This window comes from Nelusetta ayraudi, unplaced genomic scaffold (genome assembly GCF_046127955.1).
Source record: "Nelusetta ayraudi isolate G7.1 ecotype Tasmania unplaced genomic scaffold, CSIRO-AGI_Nayr_v1 ptg000015l, whole genome shotgun sequence".
NCBI classification, from domain to species: Eukaryota; Metazoa; Chordata; class Actinopteri; order Tetraodontiformes; family Monacanthidae; genus Nelusetta; species Nelusetta ayraudi.
Window position 1 is genome coordinate 192,501 of NW_027466065.1, and position 18,152 is coordinate 210,652.

The window sequence follows — 18,152 nt, forward strand, 5'->3', positions numbered from 1 at the left end:
GGAAAAAAAAAAAAAAAAAAAAAGGAGGGAAAAAAAAATGATGAATTTGTTTGAAGCGCACGCGGGAGTTGGCCGCCTGCTCCGCGTTTCGTTGATGCCTGTTTGATTGGAGGCGTTTTTTTGTTTTTTTTCTTGAGTCGGGAATTTACTTGGAAGAAACAAGATCTGATCAAGCGCCGCAGCTGGAATTCCTAAACAAATTTGCAGGGGGCCCCGCGCGCCATGAGCGAGAAATTGATGGAGGCGAAGGTGCCGTTAGCGCGTTAGCGGTGAGCGGTCATGTGTGCCCGGTGCCCGCGGAGGCGTTTCTTATTAGCCTTTAACAAAGTCCCGCTGATGAATTCTGAGCAGGCTGCGCACAGCTGGGTGGCTCCTCCTCAACGTAACGATAGAGACGAAAAGATTTTTTTTTTCGGAAAAATCTCAAAGTTGAACATGAATTCGACATGAACGTGCGGGATGTTGTACATGCATGAAAACAAAAGATCACGTCGCACCCTCGGGACAGATTATTTATGGCGCTCTAAATAAAATATCCGAGGTATTAAATATTTATGGAACGCTGATGGATTGTGTCACAAGGGGAGGAACGTGAGAAACGTGATACGTTCAAGCAAATGTGTGTTTATCGTGGTTTTAGTGATTGTTTCATTTCGGGTCACTAATTCACGATTGGCCACAACATATTGATTTATTACACGTCTTATAGTGAATTTTTTTTTTTTTTTTTTTTTTAATGAAATGCCTCAAAACATGTACTTCGCCCTCTGTTTGCATCTTCGTCGGACCTTCGAAAAGTTTGCACCCAGTCGTTTTTGGAGAAATACTGCTGTTTGTAAACAGACCACGGAGGGGGAAAAAAACTAGTTTTTAAAGTTGCCGGGCTCCCCGTATTTTTTTCTGCCAGTTGTTGACAGTAACATATAGAATATCTGCCGTCTTATCCTTTGAAATGGGACCGTTCCACTTCGCCGGCCGCAGGATTGTAAACAGGGGTTCAGCCGCTGCTCTGCGGCAACCGGGGGAACAAAGGTGGCCCCTGTGCTTCCAGCGTTAGCAGCAGCGAGGACAAGACGCTAAGTGGGGTTCTCTCGCTCTCTCTCGCTCTCTCGCGCTCTCCCTCGCGCTCTCTCTCGCTCTCTCTCTCTCGCGCTCTCCCTCTCTCTCTCTCCCTCCCTCTCTCGCTCGCCCTCTCTCTCTCTCTCGCTCTCTCTCTCTCTCCTCTCTCTCCCTCTCTCTCTCTCTCTCTCTCTCGCTCTCTCTCTCTCTCCTCTCTCTCCCTCTCTTTCTCTCTCTCTTTCTCTCTCTTTCTCTCCCTCCCTCTCTCTCTCTCTCGCTCTCTCTCCCCTCCCTCTCGCCACATTACGCCCGAGCCATCAGTGCAATTACCGCACGGGCCGGTCAAACCAGAGGGTGGGAATCCAGCGGCGGGAGAGTCTCAAACACAATGGGCCTTTTACGGTTTGCGCGTACATATACATTCCTCGCCGACCTCTGACCCACTTCCATTCATCGGGCCGACCCCGGTGATCCGTGTGTGTACCGAACTAAGTGGACACTCGCCGCCGCCTCCTCCTCCTCCTCCTCCTCCCCCCCCTCCTCCTGAGCGCGCCGCTCCGGGCGTTGTGATAATAATGTGTGCTCTCTAGCATCACATGACCCACTTCTCCCCCGTGAGGGTCATGCGAGGAGGCGTTTCTCCGCCGCCGCCGCTAATAATGCCCGTGAAGCGCCGCTCGGCCGGCGTTATTAAAATGAAATCGGTTACTATTAAAACTCCCCGCCATAACCAAAGGAATTATTATTGATCCCTCTGCCCTTCTCTTGTCTATTAAACGTTTGAAGGGTGGAGAAGTGGGAGAAAAACACCCTGCAGGATGTTTTTGCCGCACTTTTGAAGGCTTCCTGTCAAAACGCCTCTTTTAAGGCAAGCATGGAGCCTCTAGGGGGCGTTGTTTGTTTCTTGGAACTTCCTATGAAGCCTTCTGACTTTCCACTCGGCCGGTTTTGTCGCGAGAGGACGCTAACCTGTCACCCACTCTGTGTCTTTGCAGGTTTTGGCACGGCGAGTACAGGGTGGCAGTCAACATCAACGACTACCTGGACATCTACTGTCCTTACTACGAGGGCCCGCCGTCGCACGGGCGCATGGAGCGCTACATCCTGTTCATGGTCAACCACGAGGGCTACACCTCCTGCCAGCACAGGATGCGCGGCTTCAAGCGCTGGGAGTGCAACCGTCCCAGCGGTCCCGACGGACCCCTGCGCTTCTCAGAGAAGTTCCAGCTCTTCACGCCCTTCTCCCTGGGTTTCGAGTTCAGACCCGGACACGAGTACTACTACATCTGTGAGTAGCTTGTTTTTGTTTTGACAATGATAAATCAGTGATTAATCAATTATTTGGCCCAGAGGAGTCCGGTCCTCCCACTCAATTGGCTGAGCCATGAAAGTGCATTTGAAAGTAAAATTGTGGCCTGGTGATCAAACAAATATTTTTTTTTTGAAAGTTCAGGTTTTCATGGTGTTGTTGGGCCAATTAATCGCTACTCTTGTACTTTTGCTTTACGGTCATAATTTGACAAAAAAAGGAAGTAGCAGCAAAGAGGAAGTGGGAACTGAATGAATTGAATTACACATTCTTTACCTTGACAAAGTTGTTTCCATCAGCTGAGAGATCAAATCTCAAGCTTAAGTTCTCGTACACATACAAAAACACAAACCTGTTCCAGTTATTAATGCATTCGTAAGAAAACTTCACTCGACATCAGGCGACATTCTTCTTTCTTTTTCTCCAGTGAGTCAGTTTGTGTCTCTGCCGACCAGCTGCGTTTCTGGTCCCATCCACATTCTCTAAGTACCTCAAACTAGCCGAGAGCGGCCAACTGAGGGGCTCGTCTAACGCAGCCCACCTCTCCTGCCTCGCCTCCCCCCACCCCTTTATTTTCTAAAGTAGCGCTCCGCCTCCGCAGCCGTCTCAGACGCTGCGCTCGGCGAAGCGGTAATGTCACCGGGCGTACCTTGTAATCATATTTATTTGAACCGTATTGATGTCCTCCCCCACCCCCATCCAACCCCCCCCATCCAACCCCCCCCCCCCCCCCCCCCCCCCCCGCACCCCGCCCCCCTCGCTCTAACAAGTGATGTATTAGTATCACAGATGGGCTCCGGCCCCTCCTGAGACTCTCTCTCAGAACCGGGTTCAAAAGATATCATCCAAGCTCCCTCCCCCACCCCCACCCCCTCCCACCCTCCGCTTCCCCCAGCCAACCCGCCAGGCGTGGGACAAATAGTCACTTCAAATTGCTCTTAAACATTGTTTTTCGGCCAGATGGGCGGGTTTAGATTCGCCGCATCCCAGATCAGTGGGTAATCGCAGGAAAAGACACGTGAAATTGACTTTCAAACGCTCCGCGGTCGGCGGCGCTTGAACTTGCCGGTGAGGTGTGTGAAGGTTTGGGTGGGGGCGGCTCGGGCGGCGCGGTGTGACAACACGCTGGAGCAGCAGGGCCAGTTGGAAGTGACTTTTTCCGCTGAATGCACTCCGGAATCACCGTTAAGAGCGGCGGGTTCCACCCTTTATGACATCACAAAGGGCACACGGCGCCTCTTCCAGATTAGAGGCACGGCAAAGCCAGGCGTGGCTTCCGTCCTCTCTGAACACTTTTTCTGTATGTTTGTTTTATGGTCTGTGGTCCAACACTAGGGTTTAGCTTTAGCCGGAAGCTAACGCTGAGTTTTGTTGGATTATCATCATTCATTTAGAGCAGTGTTTTTCAACCACTGCGCCGCGACGCTACACTAGCGCACCGTGAGGTAATGTCCGGTGTGCCGTGAAAAAATGATACAATTTCACTTAATTGGTCTAAAAAAATATATCATAACATTCCATCGACAACTGACTTTGATTTAAAGGGAAAAGTGAGCAGGGTATCAGCTTTGTGTGCATCTAAACAGGCCCAGACACTGAGTAAGTTTAAATACATTTAGTGACTATATATTGTCATTATTAGGCTAATAAGTGTCACTTAATAATATTTTCAGTTGTTGGTGTGCGATTGAAAAAACACTGATTTAGAGGCACAGACACACATCTGACATTTAAATTGTCTCACTTGCTTTTATTTATGCATTTATTTGTTTGTTTATTCGTTGATTCATTCATTCATTGTTTTCCGATTCTCGGCCTGAACCACACAGAGCTGAACGGTAAACAGCGTGACCTGATAATCGTTCTTCACGGCGGATTTGCCGCCGCGTCTCCAAATGCTGCCGGGCACTGCGGCGAAAATGGGGGTGGGGGTGGGGGGGGGGTGAATATATTTCGGGACCTTCGACCCACTCCCTGGACTGTCGCGCTGGCTGACCTTTAAGCATCCCCCCCCCCGTGCCGGAGGGTCCGAGCCGATGAGCAGAATAAACTTTTTATCAGTGCGGCTTCGGGAAGAGAATTTGCCCACGCGGCGAATTCTCCTGTTTCCTTGACCCGAGAAGCCGTTTCGGCCTCCTCGTTCCTCACCGCCGCCTCCAAACGCCGACCTTTTTTCCGGCTGGCACCGTGACCCATAATGGGATGAGCGTCCAGCCTATTTCAGGTTGGCATGCGAGTGCAGCACATTTCCCTCCCGGTCCGCTCACTCGCCCTTGTGCGCCGATTCTCACCCCCCCCCCACCCCCCCACCGCCCCCCCGGCCGCCACTGACGTCGGCAGCAACCACAATAAATAAATGAAACCTATTTGTGGATTTCTATCGCTCTTCTGACGCGATCGCAACCGAGATGCAACCGAGATGCGAAAAGCGCATTTGGTTGTTGAGAGCGCTGCGTCAGGGACGGAGCCGCTACCATCGCCGGGCCTCCGGCGCATCGTGTTTGCATAGTGAGAGAAAGAAAAAAACACACACACACACACACACACACACACACACACACACACACACACACACACACACACACTCCGTCACCTCGAACGGCCGTTTGCGGCGCCACAACGACGCAGCGGGTCAGAGTCGGGGAGCTACGGGAGGGAGATAACAGCCCAGCGCAGTGTCTTGCTGCACTTTTCCCCCAGCGGGCCGAGCGCGTACAAAACACACACTCTTTTGTTTCCGGGGGCCGTGTAACGGACGGACCGGGCCTCTCCGCCGCTGTGTGGCTGCTGACTGTCGTATTGTGTTTCTGGCTTCCCTGAGGGAAGAGTGTACTCTGTGTGTGTGTGTGTGTTGCTTTTGTAGGGGAGAATGGGGGGGGGGGGGGGGGGCAGGAAGGGAGGGGCTGCTTTTGGGGTCAGTTGTCAAGTGATTGTGAGTCTGTGAAAGGCAACGTCCATCATCTTGACTGACAAGGCTGCGAGGTTTTTTTTTTTTTTTTGTCTCTGGCTGTTTCTGTCTCCCCGCTCTCTCACGTGCACAACGCACGCACACACACACACACACACACACACACACACACACACGCACAGGTCAGTACTGATGCGGAACAAGGCCGTCAACCAGCCGGCCCTCCCCATTGTGTGTGTGTGTGTGTTTTTTGATTTTGATGCCGATCTCTGACCCGCACCGGTGCGATGAGCGCGCGCGCTCTCCCCCGTTTGTGCGTGTTTGTCATGCAGCTGACATGTTGACAGGGAGGCTCCGCCCTTTTTTTTCCCTCCCAGCTGCCAACTGATGAGCTTGAGTGATTTTCAATGGGAGTTTTTTTTTGTTGATATTTTTTTATTTTCTTTCTAAGGGACGATGCATTGTGGACACGCTGGGAAACAATCACCAGCGGAGCCGCTCAGACTTTTTATTTTTTAATAGAAAATTTTCTGCAATCTTTGTTTTTTTTTGTAGGATGCTATAGCTAGCTGCAATAGTTAGCCGTCTTAGCTGCATCGCATCTCCTCATTATGTCACTCCAAGCCATAACTAGTGACTGACAGTGGTGCATTAAGGAGGTCATGTCTTCCGTGCCTACTCTCTGTGTCTCCCCCACTGACTCATCACGCTTCCCTCGCACAAGATGATTTTTTTATTTTTTTTTTTTCAGTTCTTGGCCTGAACTAAATTACTGCTGCTTTTTAGCAGCCTTAAAACATCCTGTCATTTTTGGAAATCTTCTTCTGTAATTCTTAGTCTTTAGTTATTGTGCTTTTTAACTTTTGAGCTCCGATATTTTGGCCGCGCCGGAGGACTGGAGACTGCGATGATTTCATCACGACTTTAGAAAACTTGTCTTGTCACTTTGCCAATCGCAAAGTCGATAAATGTGAGGCCAGCGATGAATTTTTACTCAAAGTTATTTTTGTTTTTTTTTTCTTAGGGAAAAAGCAATAAGGAAGCACGGTCAAATAAATTCATTTCACTGCGTTTGCTGTGCACAAAACGTCTAATTATGTCTGATGACACCATTATAAAGTGAAATAGTTTTCTGTGAAGGGCTCTGTTAGCCGTTATTGATTGATGCTCCGTGCCGGTAAACTCGCATTTGGAGCTCTCCTCCAAGAGTGCCGCCGCCGTTTGTCAGCGGAATGACCGCCGGCCATCGGGAAGTCTTGATTACGAGCAAAACTGGCTTCACGGGTGGGTGAGGCGATGGTGGGGCAGAGCAGGAGGAGGCAGAGGTCGGGCGACTTGACAAAACTCGCGGCCGGAATTTGGGGGGGCGGGGGGAGCGTGACGGGGAGGGAGCGGTGTTGAAGGTCAAAGTGAGAGCAGGAGGGGGGAGGAAGGCGGGAGAGGAGAGGGCAGCGGAAGGGTCAGCTTTATTTCCCGCGCGCCATGGATCCCGATGATGGCCCTCGCCGGGGTCGCCGTGGGCTCCGGCTGTTCGGATTTCCTCGGAGGAAAAGGCCAGCGGGGCTACGCGTGCAATCTGAAGGCTCCCCTGCGAGCAGGCCAATCTACATGCCTGCTCGCCGCCCCCTCACACAGGTCCCCGGCTCCGTTTCGCGTGATATCAAAGTGGGAATAAAAACTTGGATTGGACTCCCCTCTCCTCGCGCTGCACTTAAAAGTTTGATCCGCGGTGACATTTAAAACGTTTCTTCCGGATGCTTCTTGGCATTCAGCCCGGCTGGCGAGGAGGAGGCGGAGGATTAGCGAGTTAGCGCTGTCACCTCGTGCAAAGAGAGACCAGCTTCTTCATGTTTTTGAAATTTTTGAGTATTTGCCCGGATTTCCTTTACCGATCCCCAACGGTTTTCTTTCTTTCTTTTTTTTTTTATCATTTTCCAAAATACATTCAAGTCGGCAGGATTTATTTATTTATTTCTTTTTGGCAGGCACTATTTATTTCCCCCCTCCCAGCGAATCCCAGCGCGCAGGCCGTCCCGGCCGCTCTCCCGCTGCTTGTTTACATTGCCTGAAGGGGATCGACGTTGTTTACGGCTAATGCTAACGAGATCGGGAGCGCAGAGCGAGGGAGAAGTTAAAAGGGATGTAATGAAACTCTTCCGGGGGGATAGACGTCAGCGGGCGAAAAAGCCGGAGGACGCATTAATGACGACATCCGGGTGAAACTATTACCTGCCGCTCCCTTTCCCTCCCTCGACGGCCGCCTGGCTGCCGCGCTCCGTCACGCTAGGCCTTGATGTGCCGCCGCTGACGCGACGCTTTGGAGTCCCTCTTTCTTTTTTTTCTTTTTCTTTTTTTTCCCCTCTAAAGCCGTTGCGCCAACAAGGAAGCGTTGTCATATTTACATAAAACTCAGTCGGTAACCCAAAGAAAATATGCAATAAAGGCTGCCTGTGTTTAAACCTTGTTATGCGGCGCCTGCGGCTGCGTGTGATGGAGCGGCTCAAGTCGTCGAGCTGACTCAAGGCTCACCGCGTCTCTTTCTATGAGTGGGTTTTATATCGACATTCATTTTGGCGCATTGAGCGCTCGTGCGTCTCTCTCTTGTTGACGTGTCTCGTAAATAAGTGCGGCAAAAGTTTTTTATGTATTATTTGAGCTTTTTTGTTGCTGTTGTTTTATTTCCTCCTCTGCCACTTTCCCCTGAGACCATGAACTCATCACTCATAGAATAAATGTATATGTAATGTAAATGTATTCAAATTTTTTAGGACATACCAAAGTGATTTTCTTTTTTTTTTAAGAGTAGAGCAATTTGAATTTGGATTGAAATTAACATTTTTGTTCTTGTTTTTTTGGTTGTTTTTTTTTAACGGTGCCAAGTGATTTTCTGATTCAGGGACTGACTCGAAATAAAATTGATACTGAGCTTTCCCTGAGATACTGAGTCTCTGTTCAGAAGTGAAGTGGGATTAATGACAGAATTCTCTTACAACACTGAGAAAACCTCCATCCTTCACTTCAGTAGCTCGCTTCGCTTTTTGGGGAAAGTCAGCCCTTTGTGATGTCACCTCTCCACGGTGACAACACCCTTAGCCAGGTGTTGGCTCCGCCCACTGAGACTGTCTTGTTTTTGCCCTCCTTCTAGGTCCAACCAACGAAAGCATCGGTTTGAAGCAGGAAGCTATTTAAAAAAAAAAACAGCTTTTTCGCAGGGGGGCCTCAAACAACGGGCTAAAAATATTGTTGCCTAATGGGGAATAATTTGACAATTGATAAAGTTGCTCTGCCGAATCCCGGAATCAACACTAAAAGACCTGAAGATGAGAATAACATGAGATCTGTGATCTTCTTTGCCCCAGAGGTCCCGTTTTGTAGGCTAATAATGCCACGTTTTGATCTTCCAGCACAGCCACACATACACCTGATGCTCAGTGCTCCCTTTTACTTGTACCGGCTGCCTTCATTACTTTAGCGAGTTCAATCAACCGCGTCAACCTCACTTTTTTCATGTAATCTATGTTCTTATTGGCGTTTTTTTTTGTTTTTTTCAATCTGTGTTTTTGTTTTTTGTTTTTTCTCCTCAGCGTCTCCGCACCCAAACCACGTGGGACGAGCATGTCTAAAGCTGAAGGTGTATGTCAGACCTCCCGGTAAGTCACGCTCTAACTACACACTCACTCACTCACCCGCACACACACACACACACACACACAAAGCACAACACACACTGCACTCAGGTCCAGATTGGCTATCAAAGTAAAATTAGAGGGGAATAAGAGGTCTGATAGAATGGCCCGGCAACACTCTCCGCTCTGATTCACTGACCAGCCAGGCAACACTTTAACACCTTTTACACACACTGGAATTACACACATACACACACACAGAGAGAGAGAGAGAGAGAGAGAGAGAGAGAGAGAGAGAGAGAGAGAGAGAGAGAGAGCGGTTCTGAGTCATTCACACGGAGCGCGTGCAAAAACACACACAACCGTGCACGTGCGCGAGCACACAAGGCACAAAGTGGCATACGCGCTTCACATCAAATCACATCACATCACGCCGGGTGCTAGCGAGACCTTCTGTCCTTGCAGAAAGAGAGAGCGAAGTGAGCCGAGCCGCCGGGGCTGAGAGTGCTCGCTAAAAACGTTAGCCGGCCGCCGTCACTTCAGCAGCTCCGCTCGCCGGCAGGAAACAAGAGAGAAATCTAATAATAAGCCCATCACACACTAACCCTAATCTAATAATAGACACTTCATATTTCTTCATAAAAATTCTCCTAATGCGGCAGGCTGGCAGGAAGGCAGAGAAGAAAAAAAAATAGAGGCGCGTAATGCAGATTCTTTGTTTCCTAACAGCATTTAGCACGGCTCATGCGTCGGCACGTATAGCGCTCGCATTAGCGCATTAGCCCGTCACCGCGGCCTATTGTGTTGCCGCTTTTAAAAATAGCTGAGCGCGAGAGCGGCCGCTGTAGGCCCGAGATGGGATTGCGGCCGTCCGTTTGCGCCGCGGTTTGCGTCGTCGCCCAAGCAAAGCAAAGCAAAGCCCGACCTGGTGAGGAGGTTTGGGTTTTTTTTTTTTAGTTTCCCAAACCCGAGCCAGACTTTAGATTCAAGCCTCAGCGGCAGCTCCCCCGGTGCAAGACCTCGGCTTTTTGAAGACGATGAGAGTCGGCCTTTCGCTGCTTTCCAGGCTCAGATCATTCCCACGTCTGGCTGAAGGGGAAGGGGAATTCTCTCCTGCTCCATAATTACTGAAACAACATACATCCTTTCATACTGTCACCGTCGCTGCTCTTTTTTCCCTCCTCCCCTTCTCGCTTCCTTCCCCCCCCCCCCCGCGCTGTTAAAGTAATCTGTCTGACATTGCAACTCTTCCATCTCGCCTGTGAAACGCTGTCAGCAGAGCGAGCTGCGAGCGCTTGCTCTTGTGCGCACGTGTTAATGCGTGTGTTAATGTGCGTGTGTGTGCGTCAGCTGCTCCAGATTCTGAGTCCCTGTGATTAAACTGTAATTAGGTTGGTTTAAACCCCCTGCAGAGCTCTGTTGCTGTCGTCTTCCTCCATCCTTCCCTTCCCGTCCTTCCTTCCTTCCTTCCTTCCTTCCTTCCTTCTTTCCTTCCTCCGCTCTTCCCTTTCTGGCTCCCTTCTTCCCACTAGGAGGGTGATTGGTTGTGTCGCTGCTTGTCATCCACGCTCCTCTCTTCTCTTCACTTGTCTGCACTTTTCTGTCTGCGCTCCTTTATTCGCGGCGACACGTTTTCCGGGATACGACCTCGGCAACAAATCCACTGTACGGTTATTTTTTGAGGTATTTTTTGGAAAGGGACACAAAACCGTGTTTGTCAAACAGCAGTTGGACGTCACGACATGACAACATCTTGTTTTTGTGGGGAGCCGTCACCCTCCTCCAAGGCGCATCAACATGCCAGATTTAAAACTCGCTGGCGCTTCTGAAATTGTTAAAACACCCGGAAAAACAAGCGGAGCGCCGAAGAGAAAGTGTCCGGAATCGCGGCGTGTCCATCCCCGGCGTTCCCGACACTCATCTTGTCTGTCTCCATCCGTCCGTCCCTCTGCATTCAGATGTTTTGTCGTTCCTCCTCTCTCTCTGTCTTTCAGATGGCTCGGGATACGACTCTCCGGAGCCCTTCCTGACTGACGGAGATCCGGGCCGGAGGCCGGGGTCCGTGGCCCCGTTAGCCGCCCTGACCGCCCTGATCCTGGGACACTTCTCCTGGCCGTGATCCCCTCTCCTCCACCCTCTCCTCTCCTCTCCTCCTCCTCTTTCTTCCTCCTCCTCCTCCTTCTCCTCCTCCTCCTCTCGGAAACTCCCACCCACGGTCGCTGGGCTGGGCTGTCCGTCTCCCCCTTTATCCATCACCCCGCCTGCCCTCCACCCACCCCTCAGGGAATCTCTCTGTCTCCGCCCTCCTCCCCTCCCACCCTCCACCTCTAGACGACCACCAACCAACCACACCCCGCCCTAGCGCCAGCCCAGCCGTGGACACCGCTGCTCGGTTCCTGGTGGAGAGAGTCGGAGGCTCTGCGGCTTCGTTGGGAAGCTGTGGCTTCACCTCCTGACCCTCGAACCTTTGGTGGAGCTGCACCTTTTAGACAAAAAAAAAAAAAAAACACATGGAGGAAACCTTCCTGCACTCATTTCAAGGGGTCTTCTGTCTGTTGTCTTGGTTTTTTTGATATGACTATTGACTCTCGGCCAGCGATGGGGTTTCGGTGCAGCCGCGGCTATGATTAAACTTGTCTTTTCCAGGGCAATTCTTATCATCCAATCACATGCCGGAAGCATTAAGCGATAGGCCTGGATGCACAGAAATTGGATTTCTTTTTTTTCCCTTTTCTTTATTTCTTTTACATTCTTTCCCTCTCACATGGCCGTCCCATCGTCGAACCATGGATTAGAAGTGGCCGAGCTTGCATTGTAATTGAATTTTCCATATTTTATGCGGCCCAATCCCGGCCACGGCGGGGGTGGGGGGGGGGAGGAGGGAGAGAGCAAATATGCGGAGACACAGAGGAGAAAAGTGCAGCTGCCTGTGCAGGAATAAGGAAAACAATGCGGGTGCAGATTTAAATGAATACGGCCGCGTGGGAAATGTAATACTATACAGTGTGTGTTGATATTTTCAGGGCCGGTCTGGATTCCCAGCAGTGTGATATAGAAATCATACGGTTTGTTTTTTGTCTGTTTGTTTTTTTCTTTTGATTGATTATTTTAAACTTGGATTTCACATAATAATGACAAATATAATCATAGCCTGTGTCCAGTGGGAGGCGGGGAGGGTTTTGTCGAGGTTGTATATTTTTCAGGCGGGTTGTGTTTTTTTTTTTATGTGTGTGTGTGTGTGTGTGTGTGTGTGTGTGTGTGTTACTTTTTTTTGTCTTATTAATGTTTCTAAACAAAAGCATTTATCACAGCCTGGCCAGCACGGGCGTCTTCTGCACTGTCTAATGTCGCCTGGCTCAGGTCAACTTGACTTTCTTATGTATGAATGTACCACTGGTCACGCCCCCAACCTCCCCCTGCCCCTCCCCCGTCAAGTCCTTCTGTATTACTACGGCTGTGGTCACTTACAGTATCTTTTCTGTCGGACTGGAATGATGAAGGGAAAATGTGGGGTGGCGGTTGATGGCAGGAGGCGGCGAGGACAAGCGGTTTTAGCAGGGGGGGGGGGGGGGAAAAAAAAGGGAGACGACACTCAAGTTTGCATGACCACTGTGAAACCTTCGGATCAACCTTGATGATATATTTTTTCATGGAGGGGGGGGGGGGAATGAGCGAAAAACACCAAGCCAGGCGCTCTCTTGCTCTCCTCGAGACTTTATTATTATTTTATTTTTTTCTCCCCAGACATCAAAAGGAGAGGGAAGAGAGAGAAAAAAAATCAACTTCTCTCTCCTCAGACGGTTTCTCCTGTCTGGCTTTGGGCCACTGATGGATTAGCCAGGGCCGTGAGATAAATGGACCCACAGGGTGAAACTGACTGGAAATCAGCCCTTCAGAACCCGAGACTGGATGGTAATGGACAGGAGCGCGGACTGGAGCTGGACCCGGGTCTGGACCAGGCGGGGGGGTGGGAGGGAGCAGGGTTGAACCAATGAGGATGGAAGGCTCATAGAGCGAGTGATGGCGAAGTGTGTGTGTGTGTGTGTGTGTTTCATGGGTAGCATCGCAAACACATACGCATATACACACACACTCTCTCTCTCACACACACACACACACACACACACAGCCTTTGATAACAGGACTGTTCCTCTGAGCATTCATGGACACGACTTTGAAGGGAACGGCAGCGGAGAAGAAGGGATGGAGAGGAAGAGGAGAAGAAAAGTGTGTGCGCGCGCGCTCGTCGTGGGACCGAGGCGTCTTTTAATGTCGGGAAGTGAGAATAATGAGTAAGCACTGTGAACACACACACACGCCTACGCACACATGTACAGATACACAAACACACAGATACATAAAAATTCAGACGTATGTAGAAAAAAAGCTAATGCAGAATCTCGACATAAACACAGACATGGCATACACACACACACACACACACACAAACACAAACAAAAAAGGGAAGCACTTCCTTCCCCTGTTTCATCTTATTTTTGTAGCATTTACAATCACTGTTAATTACTCCTGTGTGGGATGCAGTGATGGGGTTTTAGCCTGTGGAAGATTAAAAAAACAACAACCGTGTTTTCTCTTCTTCGATTCCACTGATGCTGTCCTTTCTATCCTTCTTCTTCTACTTCTTCTACTCCTTCTTCTTCTTCTTCTCCTCCTCCTCCCCTGGCTTGTGATTCATGGTTGGTAGCGGTAGGATGCCTCCGGGCCTGAGCGTCATTGTATGAGTTTGTCTCCTTTTTCTGTTTGTGCTGTTCCTCTTCTTCCTCTTCTTCTTCTTCTTCTTCTTCTTCTTCCTCTCCTGCAGTTTATTTTTTTGTCTTTTCTTTTTTTGCGTGGAAGCTGACTTCAGCCATTTTAAGTCAGTCAGTAAAAAGTTTAAAGGAAAAAAAACACAGAAATCAGAGCAAAGGAGAGAAACACACAAATAAAGATTGTCTTTTTGTCTACTGGGAGAAAAAAAAAACCAAGATGAGTGGAGTGGACTTTCTTCTGTGGGGAATGAAATTGAGTTTTTCATTTGATGTTGGGGACTTTTTTTTTCCACCTTTCCTCTTTTCTTTTCTTCAAAGGGCAGATAATTGTATCCGTCTATTAAAGGGCACCCGGGTTCTTTATTTCGGCCGCTCCGTCTTCCTCTGACGTCAAAAGGTCTCGGGACGGCCGAGCGTTGAGCGCTGCCAGTCAAAGCATGAAATTATTCGGATGAAATCGCCACCTCCCATCTTCACCTGCTTCTCCCTCGGCAGTGTGACAGCTAATCTGAGCCGCTGACAAGGCGGCAGCCGAGTGGCTCGGCGGAGTCTCCCCTCTCTTGTTTTCATCGGCTTTCGGGCAGGTTGGAGAGTGAGGGTGAGGAAACGCGTAGGACTTTGAATGTTTTGTACTCCAACACAATCCAAATGTACCACACAATGCCACAGTTTGGGGGAGATGAGGAGTTGTGTTTTTGTGTCTGGCACATTCATTTTGTAACCTTAGTTGCTAATTACTCAGTGCACTTACAAAAAAATATTTTCTACCTTTTCAAGACTAAGGCACTCAGTCATTCCTTTTTTATATACTTATTTTTTTGGCTTTGTTTTTGTGACTTACTTTTGTCGTTTTGGGGGTTTGTATTTTCCAGATTTCTTTTTTTTATATATATAATTTTGTCTAATGTCTATTATTCCATGAATTTTAATTTTATTATTTAAATGTAATGATATTTCATCATTATTGCATAACTAGGAATTATTTTGCTTACATTCCATTTTATCATTAGCCGTGTCTTTAGTGTGTTCTCACAAATGTGTATGTGATGACATTGCATCAACCTGTGCCATAACCAGACCTTTTACTTTGCAATTGGCACGTACGGTGCAAACACACGGCCCCTAAAAATGTCCAGTATTTGAATTAAATGCATTTTAAGTGTTAAATTAATTACCCCTGAGTGCTACATGGAACATCTGTGTGCTGCGCCTTATGGCAGGTTCTGCTGGAGGGACACGCGCATTTGCATCTGTAATCGATTCAGCGTCATGAGGTGAGTTGTTAACATGCATTGGGAAGAAATTCTAGGGAGGATTGAAAATGTAAAGACTTTTTTTTTTTTTTTTTTTTTTTTGTCCGTCGGAGAAAAAAATGTAATTAAGGAGGTGTGAAAACAACAGCGAGACTGAGTCCGACTTAAAATGACAGCCACATTTCACCGTACTCCTGAAATCCCCAGGAGAGATGTCACCTCACCTCCTGTTTAACCAGTCTGGAGAATTAGCAGACAAACAGCCAATCCTAAACTCCCAATATTAGCATCACGACTGTGTATTTTATTCTCGGTGCAACATTTTTTATTTTTTTTTGTTCCTTTATCTCTATTGAGGTAGGTTTCCTAACATCCTTCATGAAGTTGGCCAGTATCTCATTTAAAATCACCTATCGACCCGCGTCGTGATTTACCAGTTTAACGTCCCCGAATATCTGGCATCCCATCATGCCTCTCTACAAAGGGTTGAATGATGAACACCTCCAGCGCATCACCGTGGCCTGCTTTGTGAGGCCCATTGCCCTGAAAAGTCACGGGTTCGATCCTCCTCGGCAGCTTCGCGGCTCCTCCAAAGGCCGACGCCCTTGAACAAGACGTGGAAATGTTACACGCTGAAGACGCCTCAGAGCTAAAAAAAGTCTCCGGTGGTGGTGGAAGCGAATATGAAATTCCTTCTGCACTCTCTTTGTGCTCAAAAGGTTTTTCAGGACATGAACAGACAGTGGACACTGTTCTCCCTCTGCGGTTTACAAGGGCCGCGGCGCTGCCTTGAAACAATCGGCGCAGGGGTTTAAACAGCGTCACCTAAAACCGCCGACTTGTCTCTATTCTGGTTGAGGGAGATGTTGAAACAATATCAGAAATGTTGTTTTGAAGCAGTGGGAGTAGGGGGGGGGGGGGCATGAATAATAGATGGCTCACCGTGTTTGTCCCTCCAGTGCTAAGCAGTCTAATGGCTATCGATGTCTCCAGTTTCCATCAAATTTTGCTTCACATGAGAGCCCCTCTCCGAGTGCGGAGGGAGGGAGGGGAGGGGAGGGGACAGGGAGGGCGGCGAGGGAGAAGCATCTCCGAACGTTGAGGCCGCCCGCGCGGTGTGCTTGCTCAGCCGATTCCCTCGTCCCGATGACTATCAGGTGGCGGCGGAACTAGTTGCCAAGTCGCTGGGGAAAGGCGGGGAGGCGGAGGTGGGAGAAGAACGAGGAGGGAAAATTTCTGCCTCGTAAAGCGTTTCCTTCCCTCGTGATTTCCTTCCCGACGTCTTTGTGAGGCAAAAAGACAAATGCGCAAACGCAACTGGAGCGCAGCCAGGAATGTGCATGTGCTGCTCCTTGAAATCACGAGAGACGTGATCTGGGCTGTGTCACTGACACACACACACACACACACACACACACACACACACAGCTACATGGCTGTATACTCGCGTCCCCGTCCCCCCCACCCCCCAGACTTAATGAATAACTTTCAGCTAATTTCATTGGCTGGCTTTGCGTGTGGAGCGGCCAGCATTGCCAAGAACACACTTGGCCTGTGCGATGTTGGTTTTGGCAGCGACCAATAAGGACAGCCAGGAAGTACAGATGGCGACCCCTTGTCATTCTTTTCCTCTTTCTGTTTTTCCCCTTCATTTCCAACCCCCCCTTGGCTGATTTATGGCTCCCACTGACACATTATTAGGCTACAGGCTAATTCGCTTGCCTCTTTTCTCCTGTACTTTTGTCTCCTCTTATTCAGCTAACTGCCATGATTTAGGAATTATGGAATTAGGGCAGCGCTCCCATCCCTATTAATGAGCAACGGCATGATGAAAGCGCTTGATCCTGAACGTGCCATCTGTAGTCACTATTACACTTTGATGTAATCATTCCCGCTTTCCCATACCACTTATTTTTTCTTTCACCGCCTTTTCCTGGCCCATTCTTTCCCTCTTTAATTCCCTCTGTCTTTCCCCCTCTCTCTGTCCTTCTCTCTCTCGCACACACACACACGTCATAGCTCGGTTGTAATTACGGAGGAAATACTAATTTTTCCTCTTCAAGCACTGCTGAGTCTGGCGTGAAATGGCGAAAATTGCACAGCAGGGAAAGTTAACTATAGACTTGCGCACTCATACATACAGTATATAGGGCGCGCACGCACGTGGGCTCACGGGCTCCAGATGAGCCGTGTGTTATTGCTAAATAATGCATACTATGTAGATTCAATAAAAGATGCATGGGCGAAGGCAGCGGGGCACCATTTCCCGCAATAGCGGGCAATTTGTTGAGGGGCAGCTCTTGAGCTTCGCCTGTGCAAGACCTGCAGCTCTCATCAGCGTCTACCCATTGTGTCAGTGTCCCAAATAGAGGGGGGGAAATCTTAGCCTACAGCTGAAATTAATAAGTTAAAGAAGGGGGGGAGATGGTTAAGATGCTGTCAGCTGATATGTAGACTGACACTCTGCCTAGAGTCACTGCTGCCACCTTGAGCGGGGTTTTTATGTTTCGAACCGTGAAACTTCTTGAATTACGCAGCAGATTCGGTGCCAGAGGGCTCAGATTTCAGAGCACCCTGTCAAGAAAAAAAAAAAGAAATGCTGTTAATAAAAAAAAATAACTCCTCAGCTCTGTCCTCGTGTAAAGTATGGGGGAGGAGGGGGAGCAGAGGTGACGTGGGAGGCCCGGGTTGAGGGTAAATGCTGCACTCGTGCGGGGAGAGTGAGCAGCGCCTCCGTTTTTTTCCGTCTCAACCTACGGAGTCATATGACAGGACATGCGTTCCGTCATGTGTTGCGTTCACGTGTTCCCCAGGAACCGAAGTCTGACGGAAAACACGATGTCGAACATCCATAGAATAAACATGCAGTTTAAAGCGATAAGGTAAAATATTCGTGTCTAAAAGGAGCACATTAAAGAAGGGTGGTTCGTAAAAACACACGTGATCTTTAATGTGGTGGTGTGGTAGTGATCTCCATTCAGTTTTGCGGCGTATTTCGGTTGATGAGATGGTAGTAATAATAATAATAATAATAATAATAATAATAATAATAATAAAGTTCATACCGCTCTGACCGTATCTCACTTTTTACAAAAAGATTCACAAAGCCGTACTTACGTTGCCTATCTTAACTCCTTCCTGCTATCTCTACAGAGTCAAAATTCTGAAGTTGGTTCCTGCATTACAAATGACTGTTCTTTATTTATATTCATTCATTCGCGTGGAAGC

General features: G+C 48.8%; 1 protein-coding gene across 1 annotated transcript in view; it reads left to right on the top strand.

Annotated features, from left to right (window-relative positions):
• LOC142886196 (ephrin-A2-like) overlaps positions 1–14,842 on the top strand; it is a 79,316-nt gene extending 64,474 nt beyond the window's left edge. The window contains exons 3-5 of the mRNA XM_076023159.1: positions 2,055–2,347; positions 8,861–8,926; positions 10,897–14,842. Of these exons, the coding sequence (XP_075879274.1) occupies positions 2,055–2,347; positions 8,861–8,926; positions 10,897–11,021 (484 nt within the window). The 3' untranslated portion in view covers positions 11,022–14,842. The remainder of the gene's footprint in view (positions 1–2,054; positions 2,348–8,860; positions 8,927–10,896) is intronic.
• The last annotated feature ends 3,310 nt before the right edge of the window (positions 14,843–18,152 follow it).